Raw genomic sequence first — 18483 nt, 5'->3', positions numbered from 1 at the left:
GGGTATTTGTACGAATTGTGAGGGGTATTTTATGAATTATTGAAACTTGATGGACGTTTGGTGAATTATGGAAAAACTCGAGAGCATTTCCTGAAATTTTCGTATATTAAATTGTTAAATAAGAATATTTTATGAATTATTAAAATTTGAAGACATTTAGTAAATTTTAAATTTGGAGGCACTTCGTGTAAAAAACGAACTGTTTTTTTTATTGTGCTGTTATAAACCGCGTCATCAAATAAAAACTCTCCCAAGTCCCAACACACTCACCTTCCTCACACTTTCTGTTTCTGTTTCTGTTTCTCTCTCTCCTCTATCAACAAAATCTAGTTAGCATTTCCACACACTATATAACTCAGACAGACGACAAACTCAAACTTACTAGAGAAGAAAAACCAGAACCAAGAAATGAAGCACATTTTCAAGAAGCTTCATAAAAGTCACGACCTTAATCGCACTAACAATGAAACCCTAACTCCTTCTCCTTCTTCTACTTCGCAACCTCAATCCTCAACTTCTACTTCGTCGTCCTCTTCGGCGGCAACATCGTCATCGATGGCGGTGGCGGCAACGGCAACGCAATCCACCGATCAAGGTAATTCTCAGCTTACCGGTGTCGGAAACTTGCCGGCGGTGAATTTGGCAAAGAATGATCATCTTCGGCAAGGTGATTACTTTTCGTCTGAGGAGGAATTTCAGATGCAGCTTGCTTTAGCGATTAGTGCTTCGAATTCTGAGTTTCGAGATGATCCGGAAAATGATCAGATCCGTGCGGCCACTTTGTTGAGTTTGGGGAGGTCTAATTCTATTGATAAGGGCCGGGATAAAGAGGCTTCTGGTGAGGCCTTGTCGCGGCGGTTTTGGGTGAGTTTCTGAATTTCTTCATTGATTTTGGTAATTTTAGTTGAAAATTTGAATACTGATGAAATGTAGGAGCTTGTCATGTATTTGTTGCTGAAATTAGTATTTTTTGACCTTATTGTAGTGTTTATTAAGTTGTTGTTGCTCATTTTAGAGGAAGTTAGTCCAGTTGAATGTCGAAACTTTATCATCTTGTTCGAACATTTGCACAATTGTGTCTTGTGAGATTGAAAGGAAAGGTAGTATTAGTTTAAATTTGTTTGTATTTGCAAGCATTCAAATTTCATTACAATTATGAATTTGAATCTCCTATGCCTATAAATTTTCTTGGAACTTTGATTGGGATAACATTTTTACTTCCAATCCAAATTTTGTATAAGTCATGAAGTTCAATTGATATATTCGATTGTAATTCAAGCTTAGATCCATGGTGCGTTTTGTTCGCCACCTAACACCAGAACTGATTGGACCTGATACCTAATTGACCTGATAGGAACATGATAGAACCTGTTTGAAACTTATTGGACTTTTTAAGAGAGTAAACTTATAGGAATTTATTGGAACTTATAGGACCTGATTGGAACCTGACCTCGTTGCAACTAATCTGAACTTATTGGATCAAATGAACATTATGTTTTTTTACACATTTTAGTTCCAATTAGTTTAGCTGATGGGAAATAGTAGGGTTGTAAGTTTTCTTAGCGATTCATAAGTATACACTTTCTATCCACACATACTGATCACATTGTTCCTTCATGGAACTTCTTTAATTGACCGAATGCTTACTACGTCACTCTAGACCTCTTGAGTCACTCTAGTGAATTTATGAGGATATTTTGAGATGTAAAATTGTTATTTAATTTTTAAGGTGAATTTTCATCTTGTTTGGTTGTTATTTGTAGAATGAAGGAGGTATTAAGTTTAAAAGTTTAAATTGATAGATTCGCTCTGGAAAAAAGGTAGACTTGTTGCGCTGGTATATAGGCAAATTGGATTGCAGTTATTACCCTAGAAAATTCATGCCGGTGAAAGAAACTCTTAACAATTTATCTCTTGTTTGGATAGCAGTTGATATGAAAATATTTTGTTCTTATTTGTGCTTAATAGCGAGCTTCGGTGTATTTTGCTCGCTATTAAAATATTTGCTGCTATTTTTGGTGTGCTGAAATTGAACTTTTGCTTTACTAGGATTACAATGTACTTGATTATGAGGAGAAGGTGGTCGATGGCTTCTATGATGCATTCGTTATTTCAGTGGATCCAGCAGTGCAAGGAAATATGCCTTCTCTTGTAGATCTTGAAACAAATGCCGGCGATTCAGGTTTTGAGGCCGTGATAGTTAATAGGACAATTGATCCTATACTTGTGGAATTGGAGCAAGTTGCACATTGTTTTGCACTTGACTGTCCTGCATCCGAAGTTGGCATTTTGGTTCAAAGACTTGCTGAACTTGTTACAGAACACATGGGAGGACCAGTTAAGGATGCAGGTATAGTATTGGCAAAATGGATGGAAATCAGCACAGAATTGAGAACTTCTCTTCATACAAGTGTTTTTCCAATTGGTTCTGTAAGGGTTGGCTTGTCACGCCATCGGGCTTTGCTCTTTAAGGTTAGTTGATGTTTTACGCATTACTTCCTTCTGGATGAAATCAGTGTGTTCTTTGATTTTATTCCACCATTGTTAGACTATCATGGGCCCATCCATTAATAAAAACTGCAGTGTAGTGTTCTTTAATGGAATGGCTGTAAACCTGTACATGAACTTATGCAAACTAGGTTAAGGTGGTAGGAAGCCTGGTTCCTATAGACCCAAAATATAAGAAACAGTTTTTGGTGTTTGGATGAGAGGGGGTTACTAAATGGATAAAGACGGGAAGATTTGAATATGCATTGATATGATTGTCTTCGTAAACTTTTCTTCCTCTCTTATTAAATTGCTATTTCAGTGTCATTTATATGCTACTAAGTCTGATATATATCTTACAACTGTTTGTCCTTTTCCTTGTAAATTTTTTTAACGAGTAGGTATTAGCCGACAATGTCGGGATAAAATGTAGACTTGTGAAAGGAAGTCATTACACCGGCGTTGAAGATGATGCTATTAACATAATAAAGATGGCTGACGAGAGGTACCTCTTACTCTCTTAGAATGTAGCTATTGATGCAATTATTTTTCTTATGTCCTAAAATATTCTTGCAATCTGCATTCTAACGTACTGTATTCTTTGAATATAATACATTGGTATGTTATGTTATGAATTTGCTGACTTCATTTGGTGACAAATCAAGTTTTCAAATCTCCATGCCCTCCTTTCTCTTGAAGAAAAGGCGAAGAAATGTATATATTGGGAAAGGAGCTAGGGTAGAATAAATCAGAAACTTATCCCTTCCCTGTATCAGAAATTCAGAATTATGGTTCAGCTGCAAAAGCTCATTGTATCTCTTGTTCAGCTGTTTTAAGCTGACACTTGTCATTTTCCTTTAAAATTTGAAGTAGAATAAATTTCAAACTATTGGTGCATTCTCATCTCATCTCGAATTCAGATCAAAGATGTATTGAAAGAATACACAAATCCTTTTAATTCGAGCTTGTAGTTTAAGAATACACAAGTCCTTTTAATTCGAGCTTGTAGTTTAAGTAATTTAGATCAAAGATGTATTGAAAGAATACACAAATGTTGTTTGAGTAGCTTACTACTGCCTCCATTTTTTGTTGTTCCTACTTGCTTTGAGTGGTCTTCGAGGAATAAGGGTTTATGGAGGGGCCATTGGAGCATGGTGTAAACATTCACCGAATGAACTCGGTTTTGGAGGCATGCGATATGTTATATATCTCGGTTTGTAAAGGTGTTTGGAAAAGCGGTAAGATCTTGGCTGGTTGAATTGTTCCGAACCGATTTTGTCCGCATGAAACGTTATTAGCCTCACATCTACTCAATTTTCAGCCGAATTCCCCATGTTCACGACCAAAAAAGGGAAAAAGGAAAGAAATGGAGAAACTCCATTGAAATCAAGTAGAGAACTCCACTTTCAGAAACAAGAGAGGAAAGAGAAGGTTGACAAAAGAATTTGTTTAATTATGTCACATGTACGGTTTAGGGGAGAGTTACTTGGGTAGGTGGTGAGTGGGGCTGACAATGGGATTCTTTTTTTAATTAAATACTCAAGTGCAGGGCTTAGGGAAGGGGGCGTGTTGTCACTTTTCATTGGGCCTTTTTAAATATAATTGATTATTTTCAATGAGCCCAAAACGTGGGATAGCCTTGATATTTTTGTATGGAAGAAATGATAAGATCCTTCAAATAAATTTCCAACTTATTCAATTTAAAAATTCAAATAAAAATAAAATTTCACATTCCTACAACGACAAAAGCAATACGGTCCGTGACTAACGCATCATTTGCACTGTCGAGACACCGCGTCCAATACTGCATTTTCGATTTATACATTGGAGTCACATGTCTAGATTTTATTAGGGAAAAAGTAACAGTAGGAAATACAAAGTAAATGCTTACCGTAAAAGGGAAGTCGGAAGCAAAGGAAAAAAAAAGAGGGAGTAATTTATTCGGATGATATGCCCATAACTTCAAGATGGGTGCAAGATAATGTCTAATATTCTCCTCTAGTCTCAACTCGCTACTTTCATTCGTAGGGAACTGAGGATCTATGTTCTTATGGTGGGCAGCGTGGGCCTCTTCCTTTCGTCATGGAAGCAACTTCAGCCGACCTGTAGAAATGGAAAAGCGTAAAAGCAAGATAAAGAGAATTTTTGTGTGGAAAGGGTCCATACTATAATACTTCACTAACAGGAGTATGTCGCCATATTTGAATCAAGGGATAAGCCCTTGATCTAATTTGGATATTTTTAAGTTGGCCAGCATAAATTGCCAGTCATACCATATTAATATGGAGATAATTTGCTCGGCTGGCTAAGTAAAATTAATTGTTTTGATGGAGGCTAGCTTATGTATGACTGTTTGTGCCCTTATTTAATTATATTAGATACAGTTTTCTATAGGAAAGAGGTTCTCCTTAAGCCAATGATACATGAGAAAAATATATTGTCATCTAATTTTGTGCTTCTGTCAGATATCGATGAGTGTGGCCCAGTATCTTCAGGATATTTGTGTTTTTCCTTTATTGTGTCGTAAAAGAGCTGATTGTTCCCATCCTCGACTCTAAAATGGCGAAGGCCAATTGTTAACTTTTATATTCTGGGGTGTATTTCCCGTTTTAGTGTCTTGATGAAGTGGATGGTGGAAGCAGAAGGTGGATTTTTTCTTAACGGGGTTGATTTTCCTCCCCCCCCCCCCATTCAATTACCTGTATGTTTTATTGGAAAATAGTTCTTTGATTCCTTGTAGCACTCTGTTTGACATGGACATTCATACTTTAATTCGCACCATTTCTAATGCAAAAGAGTTCTTGTGTCCCTGCTTTTCCTCATTTTAATATCTGATAAATTGCACAGGGAGTTTTTGGTTGATCTCATGGCAGCCCCAGGAACACTAATACCTTCAGATGTATTAAACATGAAGGATTCTCCTGTTCCAGTATACAACCAAAAACTAAACAAGATCCCTTCCTTGCAGCCAACAAATGCCAGACTAAAGCCAGTAAATTCAAGGCCAAGTGGGGGCTCTCCTGTTGAAAATAATTCTCATTTTGGTCGGAATTCAGTCATTGGAAAGATTGAATCATTGCCTTCGTCTTCAAGCACCAGTAATGACATGGGTGCTGGCCCTTCAAGAGCTTCCAGCCAATCATACCCAAGCAATCAATTGGATTTGCCTTCAACATCAGCAGTGGGGGCATCTTTGTTTAAACCACATCGTGGAGCCCTTGCTGCAGGTGATGGTACCAGGTTGAATGTTAATGTAGTACCCTATAATCAAGGTAATAATGATGAATCAAAGAATCTTTTTGCGGAACTTAATCCATTCCATTTACGAGTTTCTGGCCAAGCTTCACAGCAAAATAAACCCAAATACGAGATTGATGAGTCTCAGAGATTTAAGAATGATGCTGTCTCCAGAAAACCGCCTTCTCCCATGATGTGGAAAAACCACCAGGCTATCAATTATGTCCCCAGGAATAAAGATTATGATATTGTTGAAAGTCAACTCCCGAGAAATAACAATGGAAACAAAGATTCCAGAGCGGCACCAGTAACTTCATCTAGAACATCAGCTTCCCAAAATTTACGTCAAAATGGCTCTCAGTTGGAGAGTTCGACTCCAAGTGGTGTAAACATCGATGTGGGCAGCTCTGTTAGTGTTACTACAACTGCTGCAACGGGCAGTGGTCAGAATGATGAGTCTTTTACAGCGGAAGTCAGAATTGCCACCCAAGTGAAAGACTCCCTGAAGGAAGCAGCCTCTTCTGGCGACATGCTTGTTCAGGGAACTGAACGCAAAAAAGGTGGCACCAGTGGTGGCAAGTGCACTACTGAGGGTTTCATTGGAACAGGATATATATTAAATGATTTCGATCTAAGACCTGTAGATTCTAACGGAAAGGTAGTTGACCAAGTGCTAGATGATGTGGGTGAATGTGAAATTTTGTGGGAAGACCTTATTATTGGTGAAAGGATTGGACTAGGTATAAACTCTATCATTTTCTTTCATGTTATAGTTTTGAGACTATTGCTCATTAATCAATTTTCTTTACTGGGTTACATGCTTGTTTAAGACGTGGTTTGTATTTGCTAGAATTTATCTGAGTCCTATGTTATCTTCCTACAACTTCTATTCTTCTCTTACTGGATTTAGGAGTTAAGTGTTTATCTGTCAGGTGTCAACTATTAGTCACTTTAGGCCCTAGGTCACATGGTAAGTGGTAACTGTTATTTGCTCAGAGAAGTTATTCTCCCTCTACTCTTTGTGGCTGATATTGAATTGAAAGCCTTGAGCTTTATTGGTTAATTGCCCTCATTTCCTTGTATTGGCGGGTCACTTTTCATTCCATTGTTTGATTGGTTCTTCGCTCATGCTGCATGACAGGTTCATACGGGGAGGTCTACCACGCAGACTGGAATGGCACGGTAAGTTCTATTTTGTCACATCAATAAGAAAAAAGGTGTTACCTCGAAATCCTTAGTAGCATTAGGGTTGAGGAGGGTTGACTGGAATGGCTGAGAATCTTGAGATACTGTTTAAATTATGGCATTTGATTCATGATAGGTAATGAAACAGTGCTGGAAGAAACACAATTGTCTAAAATCTTCGAATTTGTAATCTTCCATACATAAATGAAAACTTTTCTTCCTCTCCTCTCTTGTTCCTGGTCCGATTGATGTGTTTCACAGTTAGTATTGCTTTAATTTTATTGGGGCATTTGTTATTGATGGAGTTGTATGGTTAGTGTTAGACTCATACATTGTTTTGAACTTGTGATTATTCCTAGAATTACCCGTAAGTGGGATATTTTTAGTATTGCCAGTAATAAACAAATTGGAATTTTTTCTAGCAATGTTTTCTTGAATTAATGAGTGAATGCAAAATTAAGGTAAGCGTTGATGCATTATTAAGTGTTTGGTTAATTCGACCAAGAGTCAAGGTTGAGTGTTGCTATATTGATTGTTTATCAAGCCGACCTGCTTAAAGGTCTAACTATGATCAATATGTTTACACTCATGTGGGGGGTGAGCAGGTGAGGATACTTTACAAACTCCACACTAAAAAGTTTACCTTTAGATGACAACAGTTTTGGTCTGTAGTCTTTTCTTTGTTTCAGCAGGGATGCATCTTGCTTATTGCCTGGCAAATCCAAGAGCTTATAAGTTGTTGGTGTTTTGCACTGCAGGAAGTTGCTGTCAAGAAATTCTTGGACCAGGATTTCTCTGGGGCTGCTTTAGCAGAGTTCAAAAGAGAGGTAAGTGTCGAAGCTGTTTTGCACGGAACATAATAGGTTCTCTGGCTCTTGGAAAGTTTATATCTAGTTATTCTTTTTCTGTTTTGTTACCAAATGTTTCTTCACTCTATAAAAATGTTAAAGCTGAGTAAGATGTATTTTCACCAAGAACACTAGTGTACAGAGTATTATGTAGTGGATCAAGTGCAGGGATGCTATAGGTTACCGGGGGAAAAAGAAAGCTGAAAGTGGCTTGTGAATGTTGTAAATTTGACTGATGTTGTCACAGAGGTTATGGAGGAATGCTCGTAGTTTTCATTTTGTAACTGAAATTAACAACCTTGATCTCTAAAATTTACTTACCCTTCTACAAATTAATTTGTCATCCTGAAATCCTTTTACCTTGAATACAGCATGTGTATGAGCAATGCTGATCTGTTTTATGTTGTAACTTTTGTTCTTTAGTAATTGCAAGACTGGAAGTTATTTGTGGAATTTTTTCCTCTTTTTCAAATTTTATTGGTTATGACTTCTCCTTAAGAATAGAAATGAACCAACATAGAGTTGGCTCAAGTGGTAAGCAGCTTGATGCCGCTTAAGGGAGGTCTCGGGTTCGAGCCTCGCCGTATGCAGAAACTCTTGTTGAGAGACTCACCCACCATAAGCAAGGTGTGCGACACGGGTCGGATCCGGATGTAGTCGGAGCTAAGCTCCGGTGAACCGGGTGTGCTATGCGTAAAAAAGAATAGAAATGTGTCATTTTGTAGGACCTGTAGGTTTTTTACTTTCAGTGTAAAATAAGAGACTGGTCTGTGATACTGATTAGTTTAATTCTCTGTATAAGAGTGACATATCATTGACATTACTCTGAAAAAGACTCCAGTATTTTGATGTGTGTGAAGTATGTGAACACTTCAAGTCTTTTGATTCAATTTGTATAATCATGTCGTTCTTATTAGGTCGAACTTATAGATGTTCTGTATTTCTGAAAATAATATTTCAGTGTTTCATATATTCAAGTTTCTAGCACTGGATTGATTCCCTTGCTTTCCCCTTCAACTACAGGTCCGTATAATGCGAAGATTGCGCCATCCTAACGTTGTTTTGTTTATGGGTGCTGTTACTCGCCCGCCGCATTTATCAATTGTGTCTGAATTTCTTCCGAGGTATGTGCTATTTAATCTGTGTTAAGAAAGTTGTAACCAATTCTGTTAGTTTTTCAACATAAAATGTAGAAACAAATTTTAGAACATTAAACTAATGATGATTAAACCAGTTGTCAACTTTGAGAAAGGGGAGAAATTGAAGTATTACAAAGAGATTCCCTGTTTAGATGCTCAGATAAATGAATAGTTTGCTGATATAGTATTACCCCCTGCTGCCTGTGGTTAAATGGTTGTATTGTAAATGAAGGGGAAAATGAATAATGAAATTGCTGAAATTTAGGATATCTTCACCTGCTGAATTTGAACACTTCTGGTAGAACTTAAATGGACCACTGATTAGTAGTTAAATAGATTAAAATCCATTTTTGACTAAAAATTTGAAATGTTTTGAATAATTTAAAATTTTATAAGTAATATCACAAAAGGGAACAGACTTTGTTCTGTTTCTGGTAATAATATGTGTTAAATTAGCTTTCTGTGATGCCCTTGAACATCATTATGTTTCCATCAAAAAAAATATATATAATCTGAAGCCAGTGTTCTTTCCTTCGTATGACCCACTATGCAATTTACCAACTTGAGTTAGGAAAACCGTAGGCAGCTTTCAGGAATTCAGGATAGCTAATACAGAGTAGTTGCTAGAAAGATAGACTTTTTTTAATAGATCCTTGTCCAGAGACCAAGATTGCAATTAAACTGATGTTTGCTTCCTTGTATTATGTGAGGAGCTGAGGACAGATAATTTTGTGACCTGTATCAGTTTTGGGAGAAGTGAGAAGAGTAGTTGGATTCTGAAGAAAATGTATGTCTCCTGGCTTTTTCATTGACTTTGTGCTATGTAGGGGGTTGGCCATTTACGTGTTGGAGGAGATAGGATGCTTTCCATTTAGATTTGTGGTAGATATTTTAAAATATTCTGAAATGATCTTGGAATATGATGGATGTATACTATGTTGCTCACACTCTTATTTAGGTGTCATGTCCGACAAGGATTTGAGGATCCGACACTCTAGGTGTAATAAATTTCATACAAGGCCACTATATATATCTGGGTGTCATGTCGTGTCGAAGTATTGGAGGATCCGATACCCGACACCCTCCATCAACCAGAGTGTCGACGCAACATAAGCTGTATATGTAGCTATCTCATTGGCTCCTTTAGTTGTAAAACTTGTTTCAAACAGTACTCTGCTTGAAAGATTTTCATTGCTGATTATTTTTTAGCCATTATGAATCAGTCATCACCAGCTTTCCAATCTTTTTTAAAATATTATTTTGGTTGGGATGGGGTTGTGGTGACGCAGTTATGGAAATTGGAGATCATTGACTATTATTTACATTTGAGGTAGAGAAATATGGAAATTGGAGATCATTGACTATTATTTACATTGAGGTAGAGAAATTACATTTGACCTTTTTTTTTTCCTGTATTGTAGAGGAAGCTTGTACCGGATTCTCCATCGTCCTAATTGTCAAATTGACGAAAAGCGTAGGATTAAAATGGCGCTGGATGTTGTATGGCTCTTCACCTTTTCACTATGTTAGTTCCCATGGTAGTGCACCTATGATAACCCTCTTATTTGCAGGCGAGGGGCATGAATTGCTTGCATACAAGCACACCAACAATCGTGCACCGTGATTTAAAGTCGCCCAACTTACTAGTTGACAAGAATTGGAATGTGAAGGTAATTTGAATTTTTGTTGCCTTTCAACCGAAATTCTTCCTGGCATATTTTGACACTGATATCCTTCTGCCGCCCATCCTCCCCCAATCCCCGTAAATAGGGGAAAGGGAAACACACAAGAAGGGAGGACAACTCACAGTATCTTCATTGTATTTTGTTGGTACCAAAAGCACATAGGCGTTGATTAGCTTTATCATAAAAAAACAGTGTCTGTAGACTTGAAAGGCCTATATGAATTATGAGTGAACTATCCTGTGACCTCTGTACTCTTACAGCCTTAGAAATATACAGCCTTAGCGTTTGTTGGTACTCTAGAAATTCTTTACTTTAGGAACACTTGGAGATGTTTTTATAGGGACCCAGTGACCCACACTCTAAATAGTAACTTTTTTTGTTTGTTTTCAAACCTGCAAAAAAGCCATCCTTTAGCTGATATATATATATATATATATATATATATATATATATATATATATATATATATATATATATATAATTCCCCCTCCGTCCCTTAATACTCGCACCACTTTCCTTTTCGGGCCGTCCCTTAATACTTGCACCTAGACCTGTCAAACGGGCCGGTCGAGTCGGGTTGTAAAAAATTATTTTCGGGTTTGGGTTGATTCGGGTCGGTCACGTTCGGGTTCGGGTTTACAAATGCTTGTTCAAGACCCAGAACTTTCGGTGTCGGGTCGACCCAACGGGTTGAGAGATTTTAAAACGCTTATTAATTTAGGCGATAAATATACAAAATATGGGCACTAATAAACAAATTTTCCTACACAAGTTTATATTTAGTCAAATTTAACCATAAAATGACGTATAATTCAAAATAAAATCATATTACACACAACAATAGTAAAAACGTGTTTATTATGCTTAAATTTTCTCATAATCTCATTTATTACTATAAATACAATGATTCTCAATCGGTCGGGTCCAAAACGGGTTCGGTCGGGTTATGACCCGTTACTTTTCGGGTTGCTCGGGTTCGGATAAAATCGGGTTACGGGTCACAAAATCTTGTTCAAGATCCAGTATTTTCGGGTTGGTTTTCGGGTCGGGTCAATTTTTGACAGGTCTACTTGCACCGCTTCTATAAATGGAATTTTTTTACCAATATTATATTATTTCTCACACTTACCTACTAACCCACTTACACCCCTACTCCCTACAAAAAATCATTTAAAAATTCACACCCCAGTGACCCCACACTCCCCACCCTTCACCCCTTACACATTTCCCACTAACTATATTAAAAAAATACCCCACTATCAATTAACACCCATCAAATTAACAAGTCAATTAAAGTGTCTTAAACTCCGCACCGGTCAAACCGGTGCGAGTATTAAGGGACGGAGGGAGTATACATCAAGGTTTTGTATATATATATATATACATCAAGGTTGCGTACGTCCGACCCTCCGCTGCAAAGATTATTTCTCAGGTGTAGCTTATGCATGTGTATTTCTTGTAGGATTAATGATGCAGGTGTGAGCATAATAAATTATTTTCTGTTTCTAGTATGTTGTTGCCCCACACTTGACATTCTAGATGGTTATGGTCACTTTCTAACAAGAATTTGTCACTGCAGGTTTGTGATTTTGGATTGTCAAGGCTGAAGCATAATACATTTTTGTCTTCTAAATCAACTGCTGGAACGGTAAAGATAACTTTTTTTATATGTTTTTGATATGTTATTTTACACTAACCAGTACTCTTTGTTGAACAGCCTGAATGGATGGCTCCTGAAGTTCTTCGAAATGAACCATCAAATGAGAAGTAAGTGTCTTTCATTTTTTGTATTTCTTTCCCCTATCAGCTCTGCGCTAGTGTCCTGGTGTTTGCAAGATTAGAAAACCCCCGCCCTTCCCTCTCCCCGCACAAAAAAGGGTCCTCCCCTGTTCTAATATAAGTGCAACACTTCCCGTTTTGGGTGTTTAAAAGGATTATTAACTTCCCCTCTCTACGGGTTACAACCTCAAACTTTTATTTTTGTTAATTACAACCCAAAACTTAGACCCCGATTCTAAATTACAACCTTGGGTCTGATTTCGGCTAACGGTATCGGAAAATGATGTCATAATTATAATTCCAACCGATTTCCTCTCAATTAAATAAATTTGAAAAAACATTTAAACAAAATAAAATAAAATTACTCTCTCGTATCATATCAGAAATCACCAAAAAGAAAAATGAAAATTTGTGATTTCCATCATCTTCTTCTTCTTCTCGTTACTCCATCAAAATTTACCCCTTTTCCCTCCAAGTCTCCAACTTACATCACACGATTCACACACCGCCCCCATTACTGCACTCCAAAAACCCAAAACTTTTCAATCGCACCCAAATCATGTCACATAATTCATAGAAAAAACTCGCCCGAAAAAATGGGGAAGGAGAGAGTACCAAACGTATTGTGGAGACGATTCGGGGACATAGCAGCAACACTCTCAAAATCCATAATCTCAATCATTCCCAAAACTTGCAATTGCTCCGCAAAGGGTATATGTATTTGTTGCGTCTTCGGTGATGGCGGTGAAGCGGCAATGTCGTATCTAATTAGACCTAATGATGCGATTACCATAATTTGATGAATTCTTTTGTTGTTGTTCCTGAAAATGCTCCTCCTTTTTCGCCTCTCCGATTCTAAATTACAACCTTGGGTCTGATTTCGGATAACGGTATCGGAAAATGAATGTCATAATTATAATTCCAACCGATTTCCTCTCAATTAAATAAATTTGAAAAAACATTTAAACAAAATAAAATAAAATTACTCTCTCGTATCATATCAGAAATAACCAAAAAGAAAATGTGATTTTCATCATCATCATCATCATCATCATCATCTTCTTCTTCTTTTTCTCGTTACTCCATCAAAATTTACCCCTTTTCCCTCCAAGTCTCCAACTTACATCACACGATTCACACACCGCCACCATTTCTACACTCCAAAAACCCAAAACTTTTCAATCGCACCCAAATCAGGTCACATAATTCATAGAAAAAACTCGCCTGAAAAAATGGGGAAGGAGAGAGTACCAAACGTATTGTGGAGACGATTCGGGGACATAGCAGCAACACTCTCAAAATCCATAATCTCAATCATTCCCAAAACTTGCAATTGCTCCGCAAAGGGTATATGTATTTGTTGCGTCTTCGGTGATGGCGATGAAGCGGCAATGTCGTATCTAATTAGACCTGATGATGCGATTACCATAATTTGATGAATTCTTTTGTTGTTGTTCCTGAAAATGGTCCTCCTTTTTCGCCCCTTCTCAGCTTCACTCGCAATTGGTCTCAGCTCCTGGTCTTTGTTCTTCAATTTTACTCTTCCTTTCGGGGTTTGCCAATGATGATGATGAAGAAGATCATAAATTTTTATTTTCTTTTTGGTGTCTAACGTCTGATTTGAGGAATAACTTTTTAAAAAAAATTTGGTTATTTTTTCTTTAAAATTCATTTAATTGAGAGAAAACTGGGTGGAATCATAATTATGACATCACTCACCAATACCGTTAGTCGGAATCTGACTTGAGGTTGTAATTTAACGTGAGAGTTTAAGTTTTGGGTTGTAATTAACAAAAATGAAAGTTTGAAGCCCATAAAGAGGAAAGTTTCAAGGGTTGTATTTGACAAATTTTCCTTTAAAAAAATAAAGGCACAAACAATTCGGTTTGTGGTCTCTCTCTCTCCCGCTCACACACACATGTACCTCCTTAATACGTGGGCCAACCTGCTATGTTGCACTTATATAAGAACGGAGGATGTATATTTGTGTATTAGAAAAACCATTTGAAAAAACAGTAGTCAGTTGCTACTCTTGAATGTTAGATTTTTGCCTGCAATCAAAGATAATTATGGCTGAGTGCGTTTTCCTTAAAGTAGCACTTAGTGTAGGCAGGGGAACTGCTTTAGTCCTGATAAGTGATAACAATGCCGTATTGGGCCATTGTTGCTACAATGACTGAGTTGAATATTGTTTTACTTGGTCAACAGATGTGATGTTTATAGCTTTGGAGTGATATTGTGGGAGCTTGCAACACTTAAACTTCCTTGGAGTGGGATGAACCCGATGCAAGTTGTTGGGGCAGTAGGTTTCCAGAATCGGCGCCTAGACATCTCCAAGGAAGTTGATCCTTTGGTTGGTAGGATAATATGGGAATGTTGGCAGACGTAAGTTCTCTAGTCTCTTTATCTTTTCGTTGCCCATCCCCATGTTTTTCTTGCATTAAAGGTTTTATAAGTTTGGGGGTCATGTAATGTAATGCATGCTTAATTTATCTGAAAAATTCCAGGGAGCCGAACCTGCGCCCTTCATTTGCACAGCTCTGTGTAGCTCTGAAGTCTTTGCAGCATCTTGCTCTCTCTTCACAGATTGACCAGCAAAGTTCAGCAACCCAATCAGAGATTTCTGTAAATTCTACGCCTTGATTGTGAAATGTGAATAAAGACCTCATATTCTGGATGTAGTTCAAGTACATAAAGTTTAGCAAACCGAAAGTTTTTATGCAGGAAAAATAGTAAAATTAGTTAAACACACAAGAAAAGAAAAAGTTGGTTAAGGCTTACAGGGCAGTTTTTATTGTCAATGTAAGTAGTGATCAAGTTTCAATTACAGGAGCCAGAGCAGCCAAATTTTGTACAGAGATGTGCATAGTTTTATTTTTATTTTTTATTTTTTATTTTTTATACAAACATTGTGATGTATATATCTATATACGCTATACACTTTCTTATGAAATCGGACCAGGAAGTGTAAAACCAGCATTTCCATGTATATATGCGTTTATCTTCGCTAATTGGTGTTCCTTTGTTAAGAGTTAACAGTTATATAAGGGAGATGAGAGGAATATTATTGTTACTCTGTTAAAGCAAGCAATTAAAATGACATGAACCAGCTGAGTTTGAGAAATTGTGATGAACTAACTGCTTATATACAAATATATGTTTCCTCACCGAGGTGTCAGATTCCATGGCACGAATTAGTTGATTTTCCATCAACCGCATTTCAGAATGATTTGCTTTGAATCAAGCTAAATTGTACCAAAAAATATACTTGAGTTGAAATGATACGTTAAGCAAAATGTAACCAAAAGAGCGGGCATACAGTACATTAACATAATTGACAGTACTGATATAATGAGAAGAAAAAAAAGAGAAAAACTAATGTTCTGTTTGTTTCAGCAGACAATACTTGGATGGAAAAAGAAGGTAAGGGATTACAGAGGAAGATGCGAAATTTCTTCCTTGTAAAGAAAAATAGTTTACACCTTGTGAAAGTTGCGACCTTAACCCCAATTGAGGTTAACAAGTTAAGGGTCTTTTGCTCCTTAACGAAGGTCTCGGATTCGAGTCTTGGGAATGGAAAAAACCTCAATTGGGAGGGATGTTGTCCATCGAGATACTCATGCAAACTCCTGCGGAGATTAATCCACTAGCCAAAGGAGATAAGAACTCCTCGTAGTAGAAAAAAAAAAAAAAAAAAGTTGCGACCTTAACGGAACAAGCAACGAAAAATGGGAAAATCATTCTGGCCTCAGAATAAACTAGAAAACAAGCACACCCTCATTATTGATTATTGATTATTGATTATTGATTATTGATTATTGATTATTGATCAACGGAAGGTAATTCAGTTGATAAAATACCATAAATGAAGACATCTTTAATCTCCCCCTTAAGATAGCTATATTTCCTCAACAAACCTTCTTTGACAAACCCACACTTGTCCAAAACCCTTTGAGAAGCCTTATTTTCAACACTAACCAAAGTTTGCAGTCTAACCAAATCAGGATAATCCTTAACCACCTGAAGCATAGCCATTTTCAAAGCTCTTGAAGCAATCCCTTTGTTCCAATACACCTTTGACACAGCGTACCCTATATGTGCCCGGCATCTGTCGTCGCCCAAACCAGGGTAAATTGAAACCATCCCGATTGAACGATCATCCTCCATACATATAGACCTTCTCCATGGATGTGGTATGCAAACATCCTTGATAAAAGTTAAGGCTTCTTCTTTGCAAGTTATGGTTTTCCACGTGACTAGTTGTTTGGTCACCTCTTCATCTCCTGCCCATATGATGAAATCATCAACGTCTGTGGTTTTGAATGGCCTCAGGCTGATGTTTCTAAGGTTTATTTCCATTGGTGGTATTAGGAATGAATTCCAAGAGGAGAATTAGGGTTCAAAATAATAAGCGTGAATATCTCAATAATGAGGGTTTTAACTTATAAAAGAGGGATTATTCTTGCTCACACTTGTATTAGCGTAAACTCAAAGCCCGAATCATTTCTAGTGACCCTTTTATATACGGGGTACTAAATGCAGAATAACTTAAAATTATTTAAATATTATTATTATTTCTATAATGCCCTTGTTCTAAATCTATATTTTTTCCACCCAAAAGCTATATAAACACGTTAATACTCTAATTCAATAGCTTGTGAAATAAATTGTCGCCTTGTGCTACAAATCGATGGACAACAATGATTAATTACGCAGGGACGACTATTTTACGGTACGTAGTCGGATTTATTTTGGTCAAATCATATTGTAGAACGAATAAACAAAGAACGAACCTTATCCTACCCGGTACATTAAAAGAACTGCCGGAAGATTATTCCGGCACCCAAACTAGACCGCCGGAAAGGACATCCGGCACCCAAACTAAACTGCCGGAACATATAGCCGGCACTCTGACTGAACTGCCGGGTAACTCGCCCATTACTTTAGCATAACTTCCGGAATATTGAGATGGAGACCTATATATAACTGCCGGTTAAATTTGCCTGCACCTATGTTCTATATTCTTCCTTAGGTTTTATATAATGCCATTTCTTGTTGTAGTTGTTATTGTTGTTGTTTGGGTATGACTCTTCATAGTTAAGATTCTGCAGCTAGTAATAAGTTTCTTAGTTTGATTTAATGATATTTCACCAGTAAGAAAGTGAGGAGTTGAGACTATTATTAGGCAAACTAAACTGACAAAACTATTTGAGCAAGATACAACATAACTTCAAGAGCTAATCTTTAATGAAGGAACAAAGTTTACATAAGGAGAGTGATTCTCCCATATTTGTTCAACAACCAAAGTTATAAGATACAACATTTTCATCCTATCTAAAGATGCGGCCAAACAATAGAATTAAAATGATAGTCACCTTATGGTCCTTATCGTTCACATGATATAGTAACCATTTCTTAATTAAAATAACCTTTTATTTAAATGAGTCTTTGACTAAAAATCGCACTACTGAAATATAACTGATAAAATAAGTTGTTGACTTTCCTTTCAAGTATATATGGTATATTCTGTTTAAGAATGAGTTGTATTTTATACTTTTATGCAATTGGGTGGACTTCACAAACTTTTGTGATTTATAATCATTTAGGTATTGCTTTTTAGAAAGTTGTGGCTCGTATCACATCATTAGGAAATACCACAACTTTGACAAAGTAAATATATGCTTAATTAGGACTGATTACAGCATAAGTGCTCCATTAGGATGGACAACAGAATAATTGTCCCACTACGTATTTTTGTCTATAACTGGTGGTTGATTATTCATTATTTCATTAGGTAGACAAAGTTTCTCCCACAGTTTGTTGCAAGATGGCTTAGATGTTAGATGTGTTCGGCAAAATTAGGTGACATTGAAAAGCTAATTTTTAGTATTCTTATATCATTCACACAGTAGATATGATGATAAACCAAATCAAATTAATAATAATAATAATACTATATAATCATTCACACATTATTATTATTATTATTGTTATTATTATTATTATTATTATTATTAGATTTTAGCCTGTGTGATGTACGGATTTCATTAAATTGTTAAGTTAAAAAAAAAGCTTATATGTACCAACTGATATATCTAATACTTCATATTAGATTAGATTAGT

The 18483-nt window shown here is 36.7% G+C and overlaps 2 protein-coding genes across 2 annotated transcripts; one reads left to right on the top strand and one right to left on the bottom strand.

Annotated features, from left to right (window-relative positions):
• Window positions 1–267: 267 nt before the first annotated feature.
• On the top strand, window positions 268–15371 carry LOC110801092 (serine/threonine-protein kinase EDR1). Its single transcript, XM_022006409.1, has 13 exons — window positions 268–864; window positions 2050–2472; window positions 2889–2992; window positions 5335–6464; window positions 6866–6906; window positions 7668–7736; window positions 8781–8881; window positions 10318–10396; window positions 10468–10566; window positions 12161–12229; window positions 12299–12348; window positions 14569–14745; window positions 14868–15371. Exons 1-13 carry the CDS (start codon window positions 409–411, stop codon window positions 15001–15003), a joined length of 2934 nt encoding a protein of 977 aa, XP_021862101.1. The 5' UTR covers window positions 268–408; the 3' UTR covers window positions 15004–15371.
• A 257-nt stretch (window positions 15372–15628) lies between these two features.
• Window positions 15629–17365, bottom strand: LOC110801093 (uncharacterized). The gene has a single exon (XM_022006410.2). The coding sequence runs from the start codon at window positions 16717–16719 to the stop codon at window positions 16183–16185; it is 537 nt and encodes a 178-aa protein (XP_021862102.1). The 5' UTR covers window positions 16720–17365; the 3' UTR covers window positions 15629–16182.
• Between the last annotated feature and the right edge of the window lie 1118 nt (window positions 17366–18483).

Source organism: Spinacia oleracea, chromosome 4, assembly GCF_020520425.1.
Source record: "Spinacia oleracea cultivar Varoflay chromosome 4, BTI_SOV_V1, whole genome shotgun sequence".
In the NCBI taxonomy this organism is placed as follows: domain Eukaryota; kingdom Viridiplantae; phylum Streptophyta; class Magnoliopsida; order Caryophyllales; family Amaranthaceae; genus Spinacia; species Spinacia oleracea.
Note: the sequence above shows the minus strand (reverse complement) of the source record. Positions and strands in the feature narration are given on the sequence as shown.

What these genes read in the sequence shown, in the direction of transcription:
- LOC110801093 (XM_022006410.2), bottom strand. Translation starts at nt 16,719, where the DNA reads ATGGAAATAAACCTTAGAAACATCAGCCTGAGGCCATTCAAAACCACA.
- LOC110801092 (XM_022006409.1), top strand. Translation starts at nt 409, where the DNA reads ATGAAGCACATTTTCAAGAAGCTTCATAAAAGTCACGACCTTAATCGC. An exon ending in ATCGGGCTTTGCTCTTTAAG is followed by an intron (nt 2,473 to 2,888) that starts GTTAGTTGATGT and finishes TTTAACGAGTAG; the next exon opens with GTATTAGCCGACAATGTCGG. An exon ending in ACGCAGACTGGAATGGCACG is followed by an intron (nt 6,907 to 7,667) that starts GTAAGTTCTATT and finishes TTTGCACTGCAG; the next exon opens with GAAGTTGCTGTCAAGAAATT.